Below are 22,980 nucleotides of genomic sequence, written 5' to 3' on the forward strand. Positions count from 1 at the left end.
GCCATGGGTCTGTTGCTCTTCTTCCTGTTGGATATAGTTAAATATTCAGATGCATAGAGTTAGTTCCTCTTCATTCATGCCTAAATACAACTTGGCTAATGATGATTTATGTGATGGACTGAAATCTGGTCTCAACAGAATTCACTTCAAATTATTTGATTTACTGCACTAAGAAGCACGAGTCAGCCAGAAGAGGAGATTAACAGAGCCCAATCCAGTCAGCGATATAGCGGCCTCGAGTGGCCAAAGAAAGAGCTGTCAATAATCAATACAGTACCTGTATCGTTTTTGTTAGATGTGACGCATAATGTCTCCATTCCGGTATAATCAAAGTCACAGACATGTTTCATAGGCAAGTTGGTACGCTTTTTCACAGTTTTACATAGCGGAATGGAATAATTCAGAGAAGGTCAACAGTTTGATAACCCGCTAATACTGTCGGTGTTCCAGCGCTATCACGTCATAAAGATATGGAATAACATTAGCATATCCACTGTCATCGCTTTCGATCCAGAAATCGATAAAAGAACTGTCATCCGTGACTGTATTTATACATCGATAGATGGATGTGTGATAGAAACATATGCTCAGGGAAACAAAACAGCAGGATATTCAGGCTGCTACCGTCAGAGTCAGCTGACTGGCGGCCCAATATCAGATAGGCTCTTTGTTTCTCAAAGTGACTGACTATAAATCAACACATTGCTAGCAGGAAAAGAATGTCCCTTCAGAACTTCAGAATCCACCCAGGCCTCTAGGTCTCACTGGTGCAAAGGATGGCAAAGGTTCTGCCGGGCTTGGCCTGCTCACCCACCAATGAATGTTTTAATCATACTGTCAAATAACACTTTTTCCCCTGTTAAGATGCAGCTGTCACTGGATGTTGCATGGATTATCATCCAGCAGGCTATCTGTTAACATACTGACAAATACTGTGTTAAGTTCCCAATGGTGTTTGCCAAAATGAGCAACTGCCTATTATATAAATCTCTCAGACACTAAGGAAGAGGGGGAGGAGGATAGAATGAGAGAGAGAGAGAGATTGTGGTGTATGTGTGTGAGAGAACGGTTGAAAGATGTGTTTGTGTGTGAGTGTGTGTTAGAGAGAGAGAGAGAGAGAGAACAAGGGAAAGAGAGAAACAGAGATGGAGTAACGAAGAGGGAGGAGTGGAGACTGAGTTGCCCTAGCTGACTGTGTTGTGAAAAACAGCTGTGACATTCTGCCAGAGCTTCTTAAAGAAAATGACTGGATTCTGACTTTTTATTATTATTATTATTATTCAATCTTTATTGAGGAAAATGGAGACTTGGACAGATGCACTGACAGGTTTATACAATTCCTGTTTAACGGTACGTCTGAAAATCTTTAAATATTTAACATTGTTATTCAGCTGCCAATCAAATACGCCTTTATGTCAACACTTTTGGTTTTAATGCGATTGTACTTTTTATGGGGTAGTTATGGCTTTGCTTAATAGAAATATTTCTTCATTCATATGTTACTAAATTCTGGATGTTTATGCAGAGGATTTTACTAATCATTTTGTAAGACTGGCAGCACAATGCAGCTAGTATAGTGGAGGCCACAGCTAAGCACAACACTGCTCAGTCCAGACAAACACAAACACAGTATTCATCTGTACATCTCAAGAGGACGAAGCAAACAGTCTACTGCTCTGTTTCAGTCAGTCTCCAGCTCAGGTCTCTTGGCTTGGTTCAACTAGTGCCATCATTCTGCCTGACGTAATATGTATATATCATGTATTGTGTGTGTGTGTGTGTGTGTGTGTGTGTGTGTGTGTGTGTGTGTGTGTGTGTGTGTGTGTGTGTGTGTGTGTGTGTGTGTGTGTGTGTGTGTATATATATACAAGATAACTTCATAACTGCACAGGGTCCGCTAATTAAATTAAACTAAATCAGACTAATGTACATAGTGATTCCTTTGTACGTCGCTTTGGATAAAAGTGTCTGCTAAATGACTAAATGTAAATGACTAAATTATTAGGATATGATGAGATGTCAATAATGGGATGTAATAATTAGATGTCGGCCCAACAGGCACCCTGTGGAGGACATCACAGTCCCCCGTCACCTGACACGGCCCCTGAGAGGCCTCCTCTGCCTTTAACCTATACAGAGTACCAGTACTACAACAGACGGTGAGAGGCTTGCTTCACGATTACTATCACGTTCTTGTTTTAAAGTGTTTCATCAAGACATAGAGTAATTAAATATATGTCTCCTCTGATAAAAGGACTGTGCGTACACACATAGTGTATACATGTGTACATTAGCATGTATATCCATATAAATGGAATAGGAATCGCTGATACATTGTGTCTAATGTTGATCTGATGTGGTTTAAGATGATGTTAATGTTGTACATTTTGTCAAAGTCGTGGATTCCAGCACAACCCAGTGGCACAGAACAGCCATCACAGGGTGGAGTGGGACAGAGAGAGCCTCACAGACAGCGGGCAGAATAGTAGGCTACATCACGCAGTACTAACAAGCACCTACTAAACGTGATCAGATAAAGCCATGGTGATGAGGAATAATGTACTCTGACAACAGTAATGAAGATAATGGCTATGATGATGAGTATTACATTGTTAGTAGTGGTCATGAGTATGAGTATGCATGTGAGAGTACATTTGTCTTGTGTGTACTGGACAGGCATAGCTCAACAGGTGTTCAAAAGAGTACAGAGATCAAATCAACACAACCGTCAATATCAGAACAACAATGTCTTCTCAAAGGTTAGTTGGGACTTTTTTCTCCGATCTGATGTGCATCCTCATGAAGACCTTTGTATTACTGTATGTCTCAGCAGCATATCCAATACTATCTCCTAGGCTGACACAGCAAACATCGATCAGCTGTATAAACACAGCGCTCCCAGGACGCCACCCGGAGGACAGGTTCTGTATGAGTGGTGCAGTGACGGATGGGCACATGATTCAGAGAGCTACCTCAGTGTAGAGATGAATTCGCCCACCATCCCTACCCGTAATGGCCACCCCGTGGTGGAAATACCAGACTCCGAGTCGGAGTCGGAATACTTCACACCCAGGATTACCCCACGGGCACTGAGGGGCCAGGGCACGTCTCCCCGTCAGGAGAACCACAACTGGGGTAGAGGCCAGGGCACGTCTCCCCGTCAGGAGAACCACACCTGGGGTAGAGGCCAGGGCACGTCTCCCCGTCAGGAGAACCACACCTGGGGTAGAGGCCAGGGCACGTCTCCCCGTCAGGAGAACCACACCTGGGGTAGAGGCCAGGTCACGTCTCCCCGTCAGGAGAACCACACCTGGGGTAGAGGCCAGGGCATGTCTCCCCGTCAGGAGAACCACACCTGGGGTAGAGGCCAGGGCACGTCTCCCCGTCAGGAGAACCACACCTGGGGTAGATCTGGTCCAGAGCCCCCCCCCATGAACCACTCTCAGGGACTTTATTACCACACCCTTCCAGCTCCCCGGTCTAAGATGGTCATCTCTAAACCCAGGTGAGATGAGCTGTATTGATATGTTAATGCTAATGTTATTCCATATCTTTATGACGTGATAGCGCTGGAACACCGACAGTATTAGCGGGTTATCAAACTGTTGACCTTCCATGAATTATTCCATTCCGCTATGTAAAACTGTGAAAAAGCACGAAGGTCAGAGTTACAACTTGCCTATGAAACATGACTATGAATTTGATCATACCGGAATGGAGACAGTTTGCGTCATGTCTAACAAAAACAATAGAGTTACTGTATTGATTATTGACAGCTCTTTCTTTTCATATTTAGGGGGCACTAGTGGGAATATACTACTTGTCATTTCATTTTAATTACAACAATGATACAAAACTTAAATACAACTTATAATTACAGGGAACATGCAGTTAAAGGGATATTAGGTGCATGATTTAATGCCCCACCCTTCAGTGCCCCATGACTTTTATGGAGCTGATTTTAATGCAGTTTTGTTGTTTACATTAAATGTTTTTGTTTTCATAGCAGACTATGCATTTCCCCTCAAGGGGTTAAGATTTCTGTGGTGGAGAAACCCATGTCTATGAGAGCTACGATAACTCCAACCTCTCCTCCTAACGCGAGTCCACCTAGCCAGCATTATTTCTATCCCATTCAACATCACATGAAGAAGCAACCCTCCAACAGACATCGCCTGAGCCAACACCAGAAGAGCCAAGGTGGTTCTAGTCAGCAGCAAACCCAGAGGCTTGTCCATCAGCCTTCGCCGGTCAGGCCAAGTCCTTATGCGAGCTCTTGTATGGTTCAGATGGAGCGCTCTCAGTCACAACGCAGAGAGGAGGCCGTGGTGGCAAACAAGGAAAGTAACTCAGGTGGACTAAAAAGGTGAGCTTGAACTGTTGTTCGAAAATTGATAAAAATACATTAAAATAGCAGAACTCACCAGTTGTTTTTATTTACTTTTATTGAATTTTTTGTTTCTATTTATTTACATTTGTGAAGTATTGTAGAATCTGGTGTCTTTTCTGAATGTCACTGATAATTAAATTGAACATGGCTAAGCAAAATATTATTAAATTATAAATGAATATAAATAAATTGAAAGTGCAAGGAGAGACCATTAGTCAGTTGTAGATGTGTATTTGCCCAGTCAGGTGCACATGAAGCCCAAAAATGTGTTTGGTCAGCCACTTGTACCGGCCACGCTAAGGGCGGCTCAATCTCCCCAACTGACCCATAAGAACAAGGTTGAAGAAGACCTTAGAAAATTGCTCATCGTGGACGATGTGGTAAAGAATCACCGTAAAGTTACAGTAAGTGATCTTGTCGGATACAGGCAACATGTATTTATTGTAGTTTTGTCACTGACATCATATTGTCCCTTGCTTTGGGTGGAGTGGGTGGTGAAAACTCAGATTCTAAGAATAGCTCTGATAACGTGGATATGAAGTGAAACACCTGACCTGCGTCTACCAATCGTCTCCCCAGAACATAGATGGGACCCTTTTTAAGCACCCAGAGGATTCCACAGGCCTCTCGTACAGTCCTGCTGTGACCCAAGCACAGGCTTCTCCTGCATTTAAAGATGGCAGTAGTTCACCACACATCAACAGGAATGGTAAGCCACTGTTGAACAGTAGGCCTACAACCTGCAAATTTAAAGTTACAATACATTTATTTTTCCTCTCCTGGCAGCAAGATGATATTGTTTATTTATTTATTTCTTACATCCAGGCTTTGGGTTGGTGTCTGAGCTCAGTGAAACTGCAGCTCGGGACATGAAAACCCCAGAGGACCAGGTGCCTCCATTAGAAGCTCCATCCAACCATGAGTGGGACAGGCTGATTAATGGTACTGACAACCAGGATGGTGAAGAGGGGCCGTGTGTGGCTGTTTTAAAGGAACAGTGATGTTCCTTTAAAACAGCTATGATGGTGACAGCTGGGTTGTTTTATTTTTTTCACAGTGAAGGATAAAATGGCCCCAATTTGTACAAGTGAGTATCAGAATGAAGAAACTGGGACAGCACCAGAGACCCACTTAGCGAGCCACCATCCTCCTGAGGCGCTTCTGGACGGCTCCACCATGCTGGGGTACTGAGCTTTTTGCCTATGAGAGCAAAGATAACACACAACTTCAAATTGAAAACGTAAACATATCAGTGATACGTACATTATCCATGTGAAAGGTGTGTGTTGATTTAAGTGCGCTAGCTATGTCCTTACGTGTGTGTCTCCATGATACTGTATCAGCGATGACTCTGAGGAACTTACCAGGCAACTCCACTATCTAGAGACGATACTAGGAGAGCTCAAGAGTGATCTGAGCAAGGTAGTGTTGTGATCACTGTTACACTAACATTTCCCGTACGCAACACAATACACACACACTGAGAACAGTTTCCAAGAGATTTACTGTTTAGAAAAACAGCCAGACACACACACGCCTATGCATACTAGCACACACACATACCTACGCATACTAATACACACACACACCTATGCATACTAGCCCACACACACAACTATGCATACTAGCACACACACATATGCATACTAGCACACACACACACCACAGAAACTGTGTGTGTTTATATTCTATCTCGCCCTGTGGGTTAGGAGAGGAGGGATAAACTGGCTCTGCTGGCGGAGGTGGAGAGCCTGCGCAAGAACAACCACCACCTACTGGAGGAGTCTCTGTTCGCCTACGAGGAGCTGCACAAACTCAAAAGCATGTTTAGCATCGCACCAGGGGACACCAAATGAGGAGACACTCAGAAAGGTGCAGACAACATGACACGGCTGTCACCGTGACAACAGCTTCAGAACATTTACCATGGACCTTTTTGAAGCTTGTCTCTGTGTGTGTGTGTTTACTACTTCAGTAATATCACTGATCGATATGTCTGTGCAGTTGTTTAGTCTGTCATTATACAGTGCATTCAGAAGGTATTCAGACCCCTTCACTTTTTTCTCATTTTATGTTGCAGTCTTTTAAATAATAAAAAAATGTATTTAAACAATATATACACAGCACCCCACAAAAAGCCCAAATGCCAGGTTAATAAGCATGTTTGCAAATGTATTAAAAAGGAGAAACTGAGTTTTCAGACCTTTGGCTATGACAGTTGAAATTTAGCTCAGGTGCCTCCCAGTTTTGACATGTTTCTACACTTTGACTGGAAGTTTTTAAAGAGTTTTTCAGCAGCAGGGACTGGGCGACTGCTCAGGGTGGGGGGGAAGTTGAACGGAGCAGAAAACAGAGAGATAAGTGAAAAGCTGGTCCAGCTTGTCAGGACCTCTGACTGAGCCGAAGGTTCACCTTCCAACAGGACAATGACCCTAAGCACACAGCCAGGACCACGCAGGAGTGGCACAGGTGCAACACCTGAACGACCTTGCGTGGCCCAGCCAGAGCACTGACCTGAACCCAATCATACATCCCTGGAGAGACCTGTGATTGGCTGCCCACCGACAGAGCTTTAGAGGGTCTGCAGAGAAATGGCAGAAAATCCACAAATCCAGGTGTGCAAAGCTTATCACGTCATACCCAAAGAAGTCTCAATGCTGTAATCGCTGCCAAAGATACTTCAACTAAGTACTGAGCAAAGTATCTATGTACTTATGTCAATGTGATTTTTCAGTTTTTCCCTTTTTTTTAACAAATTAGCAAAAATCTTGAAAAAAAACGATTTTCCTTTTGTCATCCTGGGGTATTGAGTGTTCACTAATAAGGAAATTTGAACATATTGCTGCAACATAATGAGATGTGAAAAGAGTGAAAGGGGTCTTAATACTTTCTGACTGCACTGTATAAAACGGAACCAGAGGTATCCCTATATCAGCACTCACAAGGACACAGGCAACATATCAAAACATTTGTTTTTATTCCTACAGTAATACATTTCATTTTAAGGGTAGTCTGTACTATGTATAGACTAATAATCCTGTGTTAAAACAGCCAATCATAAATAAAACAGTCTCTATTGTTTTCCAACATAACCTAAAGCATACACACAGAAAAAATATAGTCTTACCAGTAACAAGCCACTTTGGCAAGTTAGTTCAATAATGAAAGGACATCTACCACCCATATTGACAGGGACTAACACATGAGACAGCGTAGCATGGGATGACAGTGAAACTTTGCCTTAATCTTAAATAAGAATGTAGAAAACGTGTATAAATAGGTAATAAATAAAGAACAACCATCTATCATACCACATCATGGAGTCTCTCTTTCAAATATTAAATCTCTCTGCCTTTCTGATTTTCACTAAAAAAATACCTCAAACATTAATAAACAAATAAACACGAATGAAGACATGAAAATGTTTTTTCCACTAAGGTAACAGAAAGGTAAGGTTACATTAGCCCCGTTTCCCCAAAACATTGTCTATATAAAGTACTTTACAGCAATGACCACATTTTGAATTAAGTTGACCAAAAAGCCTGTAATACATTCAATCCATACAAAACAGTAAAAATACCCATAGATTTAGTTTAAACAGCACTTGTCCAATTAAAATCCGTTAGAGAGCAAATATAATTCAACAAACCAATCATGTGCTGTTAAAGTAAAACCATGGCAACAGGAGTTCCGAGTGCCCTAAAATAACTTAAAATGACAGAATGTTCTAGAATCTAGCTTTGTGACCCCTTAAGACCTGACCACCTCCAGACATGTTCCACTCCCTCAGTGTGTTTGTTGGTGGTGGTGACGGTGAGTTGTGTACAAGGCTCTCCTCTGGCGGCAGCACACAGACGCCGGTCCGCCAGGAGCAGGTGCAGGGGGCTTGGCATGCACTCCTCGCCCTCCTCCTCCTCCTCCTCCACCTCCTTCGCACGCACATTACGGTTCTGCTGACAGCTGTAGCGGCGCGCCTTCAAACTGTAGATTACACGAGCGATGTTATTAACACTGACCACAGCTTAGCAAGGTCTGCTTAAGGGACTTTCCACATAAACGTGTAAACAATGTTCACGTTGGGGCTGAAGAGAGATGATCACTGACCAGTAGATGTGTCTCTCCTGCTTTGGCAGATGGTGCCAGATGTTTGCCAGAGCCTTGGTCACCCCAGTGGAAGAGGTTCCTGGGCATGATCTGGGAGAGAGAGAGAGGGCATAAGAGACAGAGGGCATATTTTACTGTCACTATTAAACCTGTACTATATTAACAACATTCATACCATACTACAGTTCATTAACCTGTGGTATAAAAACACATCTCTGTGACAATGATATACTTCACACCATCTTGCCATTTCCTCTCTGCCTGGCTCTCCCTAAGTACACTACCGTTCAAAAGTCTAGGGTCACTTAGAAATGTCCTTGTTTCCTGTAATTCCTGCCAATGGAGGATTCTCTGACAAAAGCAAAGTATGAAGGACACAATTGTTATTTCAATTAAAAATCATCATTTCAAGCCTTGTCAATGACAATATTTCGTCTTAATTTTGCCATATTTCCTATCCAAACTCATTTCATATATGTTTCCATTGAACACAAGGAAATTTCTAAGTGACCTCAAACTTTTCAACGGTAGTGTATCTACCAGTTGGACCACAGTCCTATAAATCTTTGGCAAAATACCAATAATGAAATCCCCCCTTCTGCCTTAACAGTAACTTATTGAACTGAATTCAGTGAGATCTTGGTGTTTGTGGTTTGAGGTATATTATTAATTATTTGGCAGTCTACACAAACCGTCATAAAGACCACATCCTTCTAAAAGGCCAGGGATGGAGAACTCACTGCAAGTAGAGCTTCCTGTTGATGCGACAGAACATGATGAAGCCGTTGACACACTTCTTCTTGGCGTCCGGGGGGGTCTTCGCCTTCACCCTGGGCTTCTTCCGGTGGCGCACCTTCATCAGCTTTGGCGTCCAGGTGACATCATCACAGCCCACCTCCTCCTCGTCGCTCTGAGAAGACATCAGGGCCACGCCTCTCTTCCTGCCCTTGGTCGACCAATCAGGCATCTACAACAGAAACGCGCTTAATCAAACTCCACAGTAAACACAGTGATGACACAATGTTGGTCTAGAAGCAGAAGTCTAAAGTATGCAATTAAATAACAATATAGAGGCAAATCAAGCCAGTGTTCAATGATGTTATATATTTAAACATGAATTTTAACATGTCTTGTAAAACTGACACAATTTTAACAAAAAATGTTGACACGCTTATAATGGTGCCAAACGGTATCCATGTTAAATTGAACTACATTAGAGTTTACACTTACATTTTCATTCTACTCTGTATTCTGACAGTGAAGTTCATGAAAGAATTCAACACAAACACGGCTATGCAAGCAGGGATCAAAGGGTCTTACTGAGTCATTTGATTGGCTGGACTGAAGAATCGCTACTTCAGAGTTGACCCACACGTCCTCAAACAAAGCTGTAACATAATGTATAGCGACAGTAAAAGTCAAAATCATTACACCTTTAAATGATCACTCATATGAAGCCTATATAAACCTATATTTGGTTTGAATTTGAATATCTGTGCCTTCCTTTCAGGCCCAATCCTTCTACTATGTATAACTCCCTGACAGGTGCTGTGTGTCTTTATTCATAACGCCACATGGCATGCCCTTCCCTTACCACCCATACCAAACGCTTGCAGAAATATCGCAAGCACACTCGTTTTTTTCTGATATCAGGGGCCCTAGTTTGAGAGCAAAAGCGGCTGGCGGAAACGGCAGCGCACGCGCACCGAGAACGAGACGCTAAGAGAGAGAGAGAGGTAGATGTGTGGTCATCGGCACTTAGTGGGCAGAGCCAGGTCAATATTAATATTAATAAAAACTGACAAGATTAAAATGTAAGAAGATGGCAATATCCCTGCGGGTTCTGGACAGCGCTTGCCAGGAACGCCCACCCAAGGAATAAACTGAAGTTCTTTTTCTTTTGTTCTAAGCAATTCAATTCCTTGACAAAAGTGTAGCTTTTCATGCATGTTTTAAAATGCCCAAGAAGCATTGCTTTTAGCTGACTGGGTCGGGGTACGTCGGTGTTTTCTGCCGCGGCGACACTAGGGCCCAAAGTGTAAGTGTGTGCTAATGAGCGTCTTACTCTGCAGGTCTTCTTGTCCCTGCGGCAGCAGCTCTTGTTTCACCCCGCGTGTGGGGGAGGTGAACAGGGAGGGACTGAGGTTCAGGGTCTCGCCCGTCCCAAACGAGGGCATCTTGGGCATGCGGGGTGTGGAGCCTAAGCTACAACCCGACTCGCTCTCCTCACCGTACCGAACCACCCTACACATGTGCTCTTTCAAAGACCTCAGCGTCGACCTTGGGAAACACACACAAACATAGACACACACATACAAACACTCTACAGTGAGTGATGCTCATCATACTAATCTCGCCCCCTGATTCTTAAATATAACCTTACAGTTCGAACTGTGACATTCAATTTTTTTTAAAAATCAGCACAAATTAATAAAATATTTATTTTAAAGAGGCGTTAACCCACCTAGCCAACAGATTAAAAGCTGGCTAGCTGGCTAGCTTGCGAACTGATGAACAGTTATCCAGGTTATGCAAATATGGTCAATTTCACGTACCCTGTTGGTGGAGTGCACTGAGACTGTCCAGGACTTCCATCTTCACTGCTAGTTCGGCCATCACAAGCAGAGCAATGCCCTTGACATGAATAAATAAAGACCCACAGTTTAATCATTATAAACCACATTAAATGATTATTTCAAATGAATAGAAAACAAAAGAGGTTTCACCTCCATTAGCAGCACTCCCTGTCTGTAGCAGACTGAGGCTGTACACAGAGTCGGGGGAGCTTGTCGACACGGAGTCGGAGTCAGATATGGGCTCTGTCCAGTTATACGCACTCTGCCACATGAGCGGAGGCTGGCCGTCTTCCTCCGGCACAAACTCGGTTTTTATCTCACCGATGTCCAACGTCCCTGTTGTGTTAGGAGGAGCTGTATCAAAACATCTCTATCTGTTCTGTTTTGTCACGCTAAGTGTATGGAGATCATGACTTTAGTTGTTGTACACACCAGCAGGAAGTTGGGAGCCTCTCTGTGAACGAGCACACGTGCGTTTTTTACGTTTGGCCTGCAGAGTAGCTGGGGGGGTTTCAGGCTCTGACGCCATGCTCTCTTCACTCTCCGATTCAGACTCTATACAACCAGCAATATCACAAAGTCTTTTATTTACAAAAGCCACTGACACATTAACAAATTGTACCAAAATGTACACCTATATGTGTACTATATCCTTATGTTGCTGTCTTATGCTGAAATTCCCTTATTAGTGTACACTCAATACCCAATAATGACAAAGCGAAAACAGGTTTTTAGAAATGTTTGCAAATAACATTAGATGATAGACATTACACATTTGGGACAACTTAAAAACCTTCATGGTTTCCAAACTCAGCGTAGATATGGCTTACCTGCTTCGTTAACCGGTAGACAGTGGGGAGGCAGACGACCCTGTAGATTCTCTATATGCGTCTGGAGAAACTCAAAGTACCACAACATGTGGACCAGCGTCTCTTTCTGTGAACAGAAATACGACTTCACGCTGTAGGCTAACTGTTATTCCGTACAGCCAGGAACTAAAACAGAGTTTTAACAACGCATGGTGTAAGGTGAGGGGTGGTTGAGTAGAAAAGAGAAGACTGTCTAGTCACAACAGTAGTATACCTTTGTGAGTCCTCTACCATGCATTGTGTCAGAAATTGGAAGTAAACTCGCAATTTCTCTCAGGTTGTTGTTCCAGTTTGTACCACAGGCGTGCTGCACTTCACTAAGAATCACAGATTAATATCAGCATACATGAAGCTTGTTTTGAATATGAATATGTTCACTTACGCTTCCCATTTAACAGGACTGTACAGTTGGAGAGTACTGATTGTGTGCTTCTTCAACACACACATACAAGAGAACATTAACTGTATCTACTGTATGGTACTTCAACACAACATTAATTTAAATACAACGTTATTACTTACTGCCTTCTCCTTTGAGTCTTGGCCCTTTGCTCGGCGGTGTTAGTTCGTGCCATTTAAAACTCCTGGTAGCACTAGAGCTAGGCTGAAAAATTATGGAAATGCTGTCAAATTATGTCACACTGTTCAAATAACCACTGTTTAATATGATTTCCGTTCAATAACAATCCACTTCAGTAGTGAAACTTTTTGAGAGTATCAACTAGAAAGTTAAGGTTAATTTGTATGGCAGTACGAATGAGCTAACCTAATCTTTTCACTCGTTAGCTCCTTATGGACCTTGATTGGCCATTATCTAGAGTGCTAGCTAGACAAATGATGTAGATCGACTACTGATCAAAAACTTAATTCGCACGGAATTAAAACAATACTTAACATTATTTAAAAAGAAACTGACAACTCGTTTTGTCATTTAAATATATTATTTGCTTACCAGTCACGGGTTAAAGAAAAACGTCGTTACCTCCCAGTGTCAGGTCACAAAATATCTGTTTGAAAAATTTGCCTGGAAGAACTTTTTGCGTATGGTGGCACGAACAACCATTGGTTCAGCCTGGTTCATTTGGAATGTGGCAGGTACCAATCATAACACACTTACAGTGATTCGAAGTTCTTATTGAAAACGTGAATGGATACCAGAAACGTTTTAAAAAAGTAATTGGTTGCTGGCGTTGCTGCATGGTTGCTTAGCGGAAAGAATTCTCAGCCTTTTGAGCGGGTGAATAACTTGTATGAAGCAACTGACATCGCTTTTATGTCGCAGTTGTTGTAGAACTGGAAGAATACCCTTATCCTTGCACTCATCAGCCTTGTGTACAATGGCCTGAATGGACATTTCATAGCATTTCGAGAAAAAATTGGGTTTGTTATATTGTAGGTTCAGTAATTATTTGACTAAATCAAATTTATTTAGCTAGTACATAAAAAAAAAATCATGAAAATGAAAGAAAATAATAAATTAAGAAAATGTTTCACTTTTGAAAATGATGGCTGCTCCATCAGTCGGCTGAACGGTGCAGCCACATGATATCCATCAGTAACCTACATCGAGAGCAGTCTAGTAGTCACATTGAGTGTGAGTAGCCAAGGCTACAGTGCTGCGCAGATTGGTTCAGTCTCGCTGGATTTTTTGGAAACATAGGATATAGATCTTGTCCGGAATGACAGTGCAATACAGGGTCAATAGAAAAAGGACCGTGTTCTCTAGGATATTCAAAACTCTTTTGTAGACTATTCCGAGGTAGGCTACGCACTAGAATTATACAGTACTGTTAAGACCATCTGAATGACATTAGTGTTAGGCTATATGCTATATACTTGTAAAACCACAGCGTGAAGTTATAACTCGGATTTTTGCGCAGTCAGTTTTTCGCCAGACCTAACAGTCAGGGATAACACAAAATCCATGTGACACTGTGTTTAACGCTCCGTGGTTCATTAGTGTTACCGATGTACAATGTCAAAAGTACCGGGAGGATGTAAGGTTAGCAAGGGATATTTTCTGGCTTTCGCAATTCTGTGGGCTACGTAGACTAACGTTAAATGTGTAGGACACACGGTCTTCGTGAGGTAGGCTTTGCAGAAGGTGAGCTTGTGAACACTCGGTATGTCTTTTGCTAACCTCTTATCGTTGTATTACAGTGCTTCCTGACCTGGGATGAGGTTGCGTTACCGGACTGCGCAGTTGACAGTCGGCAAGTCAATCTGTCGTTGCGACCAGCCGCCAATGTGTCGCGTGAGAGCACTGTTCTTCTGTCTATGGGGTGTGCTGGCACTTGCCTTGGCACTCGGCTTCTCTCTGTCCAGCAGTGACACAAACACTGACGAAGTTCTCATCCACATACCTGACCTAACAAAGGATAAGGTAAGTAGGCCAGTACCAGGCATCTTTTATTCTGAAAGGTATCTGAATTGTACCCAGGCTACCTCATATAAACTTGTTTAATACTTTTTGTTAGTCAAAGTTATTAGAGCATTGTTAAGTTTAAATATTAATACGTAACACTTACTTCGCCTGTATCCCACTGCAAACACGCATTGACAGTCCAGAATTCATATTAAAAAGGAATAAACCACTCTTAATATTCGTTTACTTCACGCCCTCAGCTTACTCACAGACCTCGGAGGCGCACCGTAGCCCTGGTGCGAAGACTCGTGTCCCAGGTGGATGGGCAGAGGTTGTGGCATGCTCTCCTTAAACCCATCCTCATTGAGAGACTGCCGGGCAGCAAAGGGAGCCGTGCCGTACGTAAGGTCAGGCACAGTTCAGCACGCTATTTAAGACTAGACATTCATTTAAGTGCTAAATATATGCATGTGCTAGATTTAGATTTTGCTATATGCAGATAGGATTTGTTCCAGATTGTACTGTTCTCTTGGTGTCTGCGTAGAAATATAGGTTGGAGTATATGAGCACACAATCACCACATTCCTGCCTTGTAATATAATAGTTTTGCCACCATTTTATTTTTGCATAATCACAGCACATATCCAATCGACTGTACACACTGTCTGCTGGCTGGACGGTTCAGTTCGACTCCTTCAACCATCCCACCCCTCGAGGCTCCATTAACTTTTCCAACATCCTGGCGGTGCTGGACCCCGGGGCCCCGCGGAGGCTGCTGCTGGCCTGCCACTACGACACCAAGGCCCTGCGCCTCTCCCCCAGCGGCCCCGTCAAGGTGTTTGTGGGTGCCAGCGACTCTGCGGTGCCTTGTGCCATGATGCTGGAGCTGGTGACAGCGCTAGATGAGCACCTCAGAGTGATGAAACAACAGGTATGTGGCGAAAGGTATGAGGATGGAAGGGCAGATTGAAAAAAAAAATGTTGTTCTGTAAGTTTTGGGCTGTTTACATGTTTTCTGGTTATAGCTTGGTTTATGTGTAAAAGTTTACATGTTTTCCGGTTATAGTTTGGTTTATGTGGAAGAGTTTACATTTTTTATGGTTATAGCTTGGTTAATGTGTAAAAGTTTACATGTTTTCTGGTTATAGTTTGGTTTATGTGTAAAAGTTTACATGTTTTATGGTTATAGCTTGGTTTATGTGTAAAAGCTTACATGTTTTATGGTTATAGATTGGTTTATGTGTAAAAGTTTGGTTTGTGTATGCGTGTCATTCAGAGATTTTAAACAAACATGATGTTATACAGTTGAACAAGACTGAACCCAAACAGATAGTGAAGAGCTGAAGCTATTCAGCTATTCTCAGTGGATGTGAAGACCTCGTTTGATGAGGACACACTTCACCTCAGTAGACTGGCATGTGACGTAACTGATGGTTTTGATGTAGAACAGCTGGAGTGGCTGCTGATGCGGCTTGTGATTTTGACCGTTATAATAAATTATTTTGAGTTGCCGGTTAAAAGCCCACAGTGCCACTCCTTTAGCGTCTCCTGGCACGGTTTGCCTCTGGCACTGTTTGCCCCTGGCACTGTTTGCCTCTGCATTCTGCAATCCGTTGGGCACTGGCACAGTTTAGCTCTGCAATGTGCCCTGGCCACTCCCTGAGTTTTATGGGCCACACCACCACAGTGCCTCACAACAAGAGCGTTTGAACGTGCGCTCACAGCAATAAAATCAGCAGATCTCTACTATCCTAATCATACAGACACAGAACACCAGAATGATTATCTTTTCTCTGAAAAATCTCCACATGAAATTGCCCACTGACCTGACCATATGGTAGCAATATGGCCAGAATGATCAAATCAGCATATCTCCACTATCCTGATCATGTGGGACCAATACATTGCTACATTCATATAGATTTTTTTCAATAATGTCAGTTAGTTTAAAGGACACTTCTACCAAGGTCAGTGGATCAGTTCTAGAATTTAGTCTGCTGTAATACAACAAGAAAATTAATGACATGTGAAAAAGGCAATTTTCCAACATAAAACAAATCATGCAGATGTTTATATTTTAAATGACCATGAGGTGGTCTTTAAGGTGGATATATACATCACATCTTTACATGATAGTCACTGGGGTGCTTTGTTCTGATGATGCTGTGGCAGAGGGAACAAAACTATGGAACTATGAAACCTACCATAGCGTGCTCATTTCCAGGCCAGGGATCTGTATCTGTGATTGGATGGGAGCAGTGTGAAGAATAGGTTGGGAGGGTGCCTGGGGTCCTGTGCAATGATACATGCTCTGCGTGTGATAAGCTTTGCTGTTGAGGTCTGAAAGGTTGGGGGTGGAGAGGCCAATCATTTTGGAGTTGTTGTGTGTGATGCATTTGTTTCTATTGGAGGCAGTCAGCATGTTGAAGAATCGAGAACAAAAAAGAATGGTGAAAAACTGATTGCATCAAACAAAGGGATTGCATCATAGGAACAGAATTTGTCAAACGTATGTTGTATTTAGTAATTTACATTGACAGTTGACTGTCGTACACGTAGTAAGTTGCTTGAGGCTGATAAAAATTAATCTTTGGTTAAATACCGACATGGGCCAGTATACTTGTGTCCACCTGTGTAAAGGTTTGCTGTAATAACAAGTCATTGGAACAGATAATAGTCGATATATCCTGCAAAGGTCTTTCATCTGGCTGCTTTTGTGAAAGAGAAATTGATTTAAGTCTTGAAATCAGTCCACAGGGATATTTGATGCGACATTGAAAGTCGATGACACAGGCCCTTTCAGAAACTGGCCTCTGTAAGCAGTTTTACGGAGCTTGTTGTCCCTCATCAAGGTGTTTATTTATAGCCTCTCAAGGAGGTCCAGCAGTTTGAATGAATTGGGGATTAATGACATCGGTGGGTTTGATGGACAAATGGTAAGGTCTTTATAACAAATGACTTGCCATTCATAAAATGCAACCAACCATTGACTGTATATAGAGTATGCATTCTACAGTCTATATACAGTCAATGCAACCAACCGACATGAGATATTTTCATCACAGACAAAATAAACAATATTAGGTTGTGTTAGATTTCAAGACAATTACCGTAACAGGATATATTACCTTACATACTAGTCTACAACTGGCCTATTAATATTTATCCCATGTGAAATACAGTGCCCTCCACAATTATTGGCACCCCTAGTGAATATGAGCAAAACAGGCTATAAAAAAATATGTCTTTGCTGTTTATCCTCTTGGTCTTTCACTCACAATATTCACAAAAATCTTGCCTTTTCATTGAAGTAAAACTATTGAAAGAAAAAAAAACTGTTGACATTAAATAAATATTTTTCCCCAAAACATGTGTGCCACAATTATTGGCACCCCTTAATTTAATGTTTTGTGCAGCCTCCCTTTGCCAAGATAATAGCTCTGAGTCTTCTCCTATAATGTGTGATGAGGTTGGTGAACACATGGCACGGGATCTGAGACCATTCCTACATACAGTATCTCTCCAGATCCTTCAGATTCTTAGGTCAACGCTTGTATACTCGGCTTCAGCTCTTCCGACAGATTTTCTATGGGGTTTAGGTCGGGGGACTGTGATGGCCATGGCAAAACCTTTATTCTGTGGTCGGTGAACAATTTTTGTGTTGATTTTGAGGTGTGCTTCGGATCATTGTCCTGCTGGAAGGTCCAACCACGGCCCATTTTAAGCTTCCTAGAGGGGGCTGTTAGGTTTTCATTTAATATCTGCTGGTATTTGATGGAGTTCATGATACCATGTCTCCTAACAAGATGTCGAGGGCCTTTGGAAGCAAAACAGCCCCACAACATCAAAGATCCTCCACCATACTTCACATTGGGTATGGGGGTCTCTTCTGTATGGCTATCTTTCTGTCTACGCCAAACCCACCTTTGATGTTTGTTGCCAAAAAGCTTTATTTTGGTCTCATCTGACCATATAACTCGGTCCCATTGAAAGTCTGACTTACATTTGGCAAACTGTAGGCTCTTTAGTTTGTTGTTGATTGACAGCAGAGGCTTTTTTCTGGCAACCCTCCAAAACAATTTGTGGTGATGGAGGTGGCGTCTGATGGTAGTTCTGGAGAGTTTCTGAACCCAAGACTCAATTTACCTCTGCAATTCTCCAGCTGTGATCCTTGGAGATTCTTTTGCCAGTCGAACCATCCTCCTCACGGTGCGTGGGGTCAATTTACAGATAGGTCCTCTTCCAGGCTGATTCTTAACATCTCCTGTCGCTTTAAACTACTTAATTATTTCCATGATAGTGGAAATGGGTATTTTCAACTCTTTAGAGATTTACTTGTGTCCATTTCTTGATTTGTGCAGCTCCACAACTTTCCGTCGCACATTGTCACTGTGTTCTTGGGTCTTTCCCATAGTGATGAATGACTAATGGAATTTGGCCTGTGTCACCTCATATTTGTTCGCCAGTGGAACAGGAAGTCATGGTTGACCTCTTAAGAGTTCCTTATAAAACAGGTGAACTTAAAAATGTAAAACATGACTGGAAATATACTTCAGTTAGATTTTAATTATAAGATTTTTCTAGGGGTGCCAATAATTGTGGCACACATGTTTTGGGGAAAAATATTTATTTAATGTCAACAGTTTTTTTTTCTTTCAATAATTTTGCTTCAATGAAAAGGTAAGATTTTTGTGAATATTTTGAGTGAAAGACCAAGAGGATAAACAGCAAAGACATATTTTTTATAGCCTGTTTTGCTCATATTCACTAGGGGTGCCAATAATTGTGGAGGGCACTGTATATCCAACCTCCTGTCCTGAATGATAGGGTTTCCAAGGTTTTCTTAAAACCACAAGAATGTTGAAATGAAAAATGACATAATATCTTCGTAAAGGTATTTAAAAAAAAAATACTGTCATCACTATCGCCAGACTCACTCAGTCTTTTTCTTTTCTGCAGCACCTGTTAAATCATTGGTAGTGTGTAATATTTGAATATTCAGAACAACCACAACATGCTCACACTACAACATGGCACAGTGAATGATGATCCCCTTCTGCTCTTCCTGCGTGTAAGAGGATTTCTGAGGTGACCCTGCAGCTGGTCTTCTTCGATGGGAAGGAGGCCATTGAACAGTGGACCGCCAACGACTCGCTCTACGGCTCACGACACCTGGCTGACCAAATGGCCCAAACACCTCACCCACCGGGCGCCACAGAAACAACTCTGATTGACGCGGTGGTAAGATGCACAGTGGTGGTATAGAGATAAGACACACACACTCATGATATAGGGATTAGGGGCAAAAAGGATTGTCTTCTTCTTGTTTTCATTTCATTTTATATATGTAGTATGTATATTATAAGCAAATCATTTTGTGTGACCTTTGCGAGAAAACTGTCAATGCCTTTATAAGACCAGGTGCTTGCAGATATAATCGGGTAGGATTACTGTGTTGATTCAGCACCTGGGATCATATTCACAAAGCATTTTATCTTTCCACTAAGAGTTCTCCTAAGTCGCACTAAAAGTTTCTAACTAAAAGTTGATCACAAAGCTGCAGAGACCATCCTTTATTAAAGAAAAGCGAGAACTGTCTTCTAAGCTAAGACTCTGTTGCTATGACTGAACTGTCTTCTAAGCTGACTCTGTTGCTATGGCAAGAACTGTCTTCTAAGCTAAGACTCTGTTGCTATGGCTGAACTGTCTTCTAAGCTAAGACTCTGTTGCTATGGCTGAACTGTCTTCTAAACTAAGACTCTGTTGCTATGGCGAGAACTGTCTTCTAAGCTAAGCTAAGACTCTGTTGCTATGGCGAGAACTGTCTTCTAAGCTAAGCTAAGACTCTGTTGCTATGGCGAGAACTGTCTTCTAAGCTAAGATAAAACTCTGTTGCTATGGCGAGAACTGTCTGCTAAGCTAAGACTATTGGCTGACGTCAAGTCTCATGCACGAGCCTGCTGGCAAGGACCTCTGTGATTGGTTGATGAATGACAGGTGTGTGCTGGTGAGTAGGCATGCGCTTCATAGCCTACTGCAAAGAACGATAAATAAGTAAATATTTGACACAAGCTACAAATTAAATAATAACTGAATACACTGCCCACAGACAGATTATCTTTGCACAGTTTTCCTGTAAGGTGATATATTTTAGTTTAGTTATCTTGCGGGTACAAGTTCTTAATCATGTGCGCACAAGATGAGTGCAAAACTGCACACTTCTCAACCAAATTAGGACTGACACACCCATTATTTTTAAGAGTTTCTCAAGTGAGGAGTGAGGAGGCAAGTGAGGAGCTACTCTTAGCCTTATGCTTTGTGAATACGAGCCCTGATTTGATAAGCATCATATGTCTAAATGTTTGATCACTGTTGTGTTTGGGTGCCCTTGTTTTAGGATCTTTTGCTGCTATTGGACCTAATTGGAGCCCAAGCTCCGATGTTTGTCAATCACTTTGACAACACGGCCCGCTGGTTTGATCGCCTTATATCTGCAGGTACCGCATTTGTGCTTAGATTTGCTCCCTTTGTTTTTGATTATACAACATTCATTTGATTGTATATTGTTCAAATGTAATCACTATTTTAAGTTCAAAAGCAGTAACTTCATGTGACAAAAACAAAAATTCTTGGTGATGAACCCTTTTTAAATTTCTCAAAATGTCAGTATGTCACTTTAAGGTTCAGACACATGCAAGCAAAAGCACTTCGGTCCACCCGGTTTTTTTTTTCTCTTTTTAATCTGTTCTGTTTAATTAGACTGACTAATTACTCGCTGTTACTGTTCCACAATCTTGCGCTCAGAGACAAGACTGCATAAACTGGGCCTGCTGTCCTCCCACCCCAATGAGCTGAGTTACTTCAGGAAGGACGTCAACATGGGACGAGTCGAAGACGACCACATGCCTTTCCTTGATAGGGGTGAGGGAGAGAGTCCACAGACCAAACGGAGTAGCCTACGCAAGATTAGCTTACTAGACTCAAAACCTTGCACTACAGTCGACCAACCCAGCCACTATCTAATATAAATGTGTTCTTCTTTTCTGTTCATTTACTGGTTAGTAAAAAGGAATGAATTTACTGAGCACGTTACTGAGGAAACATACAGCCTTGTTAAAAAAGAAATTTGAATAAAACAGGAAATTTGTGTTGTGAGCCACCTTACCCTAATGTACTTGGGAGCATATTACTGCATAGAACTTGCCATTTTATTGCTTTTGGGTGCAAACCAGTTCAAACAGCTAAGCATTATGAGGTGTGATTTAAAAAAACTCACTTGACCATTATTGCTTTGCTGTGTGTGTTCTCGAATGACCTTGTCATGCCTTCTACTCCTCCCCCACCTCTCTGCAGGGGTTCCTGTGATGCACATGATCGCCACACCCTTCCCCCCGTTCATGCACACCTTCGAGGACACCGCCGTCAACATTCACATTCAGACCGTGGAGAATCTCACTAAGGTCCTGGCCGTGTTCTTGTCCGAATATCTGGGCCTTTAAACGTTATTTTGCCTCAGCTTCAGCACTTTACTTTCTGTCTGGATGAATAACAGAGAGGAGGAAGAGCAGATTCTGATTTGAAATCAGTCTGCAAATCAACCAATATCACTGCAAATCCAGAACATGATGCTGCAGTATGCATTGATTGTATGACAATAATTTTAGAGTATTTACAGCCTCTACCTACCTTTGTTATGTGCCTTTATAGCATATCCTAAAGTATGATTTTGACAGGGTGTTGCCTTCTTGTTTACGAGAAGCAGTAGAATCAAATAGAGTCTGTGCCAAGACATGGTTTGTACAAACCAATTACAATTAAGAATGGTTTCTATGGCCAGTTTACGCTAACCCACCAATGTGCACAATGTTGAGTTCAAATGCAAAATATGGTATTTAAGGGAAAGAAATGCACCGAAAGGCATCCAGCATTGTTAACTTGAACCCATGGTTCCGTGAAAGGTTATTGAAGTGCAATAACATAGTTATGCAATAATGTAAATAATGAAGCTATGGTACAGCATTCAGGTCCTCGGTATGCAACTCAGGAGTGATTGCCAACATCTGACGTCTCAACAATATGGTGCCAACCTATACACACACATATATGAAATATATATAGAGGTTAAATACAGCTAATTGTAGGTCAGTAACGGCATTTAGGCCTATATGCAACAAATTCTCCGTCTGTCAAGCTACCCAGCATGTGTAGTGGCAGAAATACTCACTGGTGTCTTGCTGGTGCTGGCTGATGTGTTGGTGTTGTTAGAAACGAGGTGACCTGCTGTATGTGTGGTGTGTTTGGGGTTTACTGGTCATCTGTGACCACACCTTTTGAATACAGTTGCACTGATTGCACTTGTCACAGAGATGAAATTGGTATATTGTAATGCCACAGTACTTTTCTGAATAAAATTGGAAAAAAACATGTATAAGTTCACGATTTTTTTTTAAAGGCATGCTGTAGGTCAACTTTTTGAGCAGGGTGCTCGGGTTTGATCCATAATGATGTATAGTAATGATGTAATAGTAATATATATGCCTTCCTTACGTGGTTGCAAGTAGCGTGTAGGTGCACTCTGCAGGCAAGTAGTAAGTAGAAAACAGCATCTGCTAAATCAGTGTGTGTATGTAAACCATAGACATATAGACTCAACCAGACACATTGTAACAAAACAAC

The 22,980-nt window shown here is 42.0% G+C and overlaps 3 protein-coding genes across 4 annotated transcripts; 2 read left to right on the forward strand and 1 right to left on the reverse strand.

Moving 5' to 3' along the window:
- The first annotated feature begins 1,153 nt into the window (after positions 1 to 1,153).
- LOC116221517 lies at positions 1,154 to 7,700 on the forward strand. 2 transcript variants are annotated; one of them, XM_031572383.2, is made up of 12 exons: positions 1,154 to 1,350; positions 2,059 to 2,159; positions 2,397 to 2,485; positions 2,677 to 2,759; positions 2,856 to 3,505; positions 4,007 to 4,366; positions 4,632 to 4,794; positions 4,970 to 5,099; positions 5,216 to 5,332; positions 5,448 to 5,574; positions 5,734 to 5,812; positions 6,100 to 7,700. In XM_031572383.2, the coding sequence occupies exons 1-12, from the start codon at positions 1,300 to 1,302 to the stop codon at positions 6,244 to 6,246; spliced, it is 2,097 nt and encodes a 698-aa protein (XP_031428243.1). In that variant the 5' UTR covers positions 1,154 to 1,299; the 3' UTR covers positions 6,247 to 7,700. The 2 variants fall into 2 exon arrangements, with proteins under 2 accessions (XP_031428243.1, XP_031428244.1); XM_031572384.2 differs by having other exon boundaries at positions 4,010 to 4,366.
- Positions 7,701 to 7,804: 104 nt separating this feature from the next.
- Positions 7,805 to 12,779, reverse strand: LOC105904449 (meiosis initiator protein). Its single transcript, XM_012832333.3, has 11 exons — positions 12,462 to 12,779; positions 12,154 to 12,256; positions 11,901 to 12,006; positions 11,503 to 11,625; positions 11,221 to 11,406; positions 11,050 to 11,128; positions 10,560 to 10,774; positions 9,815 to 9,882; positions 9,235 to 9,461; positions 8,495 to 8,584; positions 7,805 to 8,371 (listed from the first exon to the last, which is right to left on the reverse strand). The coding sequence occupies exons 1-11, from the start codon at positions 12,512 to 12,514 to the stop codon at positions 8,125 to 8,127; spliced, it is 1,497 nt and encodes a 498-aa protein (XP_012687787.1). The 5' UTR covers positions 12,515 to 12,779; the 3' UTR covers positions 7,805 to 8,124.
- A 744-nt stretch (positions 12,780 to 13,523) lies between these two features.
- On the forward strand, positions 13,524 to 22,755 carry qpctlb (glutaminyl-peptide cyclotransferase-like b). The gene is made up of 8 exons (XM_012832348.2): positions 13,524 to 13,698; positions 14,100 to 14,322; positions 14,565 to 14,711; positions 14,942 to 15,235; positions 19,381 to 19,545; positions 20,702 to 20,801; positions 21,109 to 21,225; positions 21,658 to 22,755. Exons 2-8 carry the CDS (start codon positions 14,116 to 14,118, stop codon positions 21,801 to 21,803), a joined length of 1,176 nt encoding a protein of 391 aa, XP_012687802.2. The 5' UTR covers positions 13,524 to 13,698; positions 14,100 to 14,115; the 3' UTR covers positions 21,804 to 22,755.
- Positions 22,756 to 22,980: the final 225 nt, after the last annotated feature.

Source organism: Clupea harengus, chromosome 8 (genome assembly GCF_900700415.2).
Source record: "Clupea harengus chromosome 8, Ch_v2.0.2, whole genome shotgun sequence".
Classification (NCBI taxonomy): domain Eukaryota; kingdom Metazoa; phylum Chordata; class Actinopteri; order Clupeiformes; family Clupeidae; genus Clupea; species Clupea harengus.

Coding starts and splice junctions, on each gene's coding strand:
- LOC105904449 (XM_012832333.3), bottom strand. CDS start 12,514: ATGGCACGAACTAACACCGCCGAGCAAAGGGCCAAGACTCAAAGGAGA. Junction 12,257..12,461: donor AAGACTCAAAGGAGAAGGCA/GTAAGTAATAAC, acceptor TGTGATTCTTAG/TGAAGTGCAGCACGCCTGTG. Junction 10,775..11,049: donor CAGTGCACTCCACCAACAGG/GTACGTGAAATT, acceptor GTGTTTCCCAAG/GTCGACGCTGAGGTCTTTGA.
- LOC116221517 (XM_031572383.2), top strand. CDS start 1,300: ATGGAGACTTGGACAGATGCACTGACAGGTTTATACAATTCCTGTTTA. Junction 2,760..2,855: donor ACAACAATGTCTTCTCAAAG/GTTAGTTGGGAC, acceptor ACTATCTCCTAG/GCTGACACAGCAAACATCGA. Junction 3,506..4,006: donor ATGGTCATCTCTAAACCCAG/GTGAGATGAGCT, acceptor TTGTTTTCATAG/CAGACTATGCATTTCCCCTC.
- qpctlb (XM_012832348.2), top strand. CDS start 14,116: ATGAGGTTGCGTTACCGGACTGCGCAGTTGACAGTCGGCAAGTCAATC. Junction 14,323..14,564: donor CTGACCTAACAAAGGATAAG/GTAAGTAGGCCA, acceptor TCACGCCCTCAG/CTTACTCACAGACCTCGGAG. Junction 21,226..21,657: donor CATGCCTTTCCTTGATAGGG/GTGAGGGAGAGA, acceptor ACCTCTCTGCAG/GGGTTCCTGTGATGCACATG.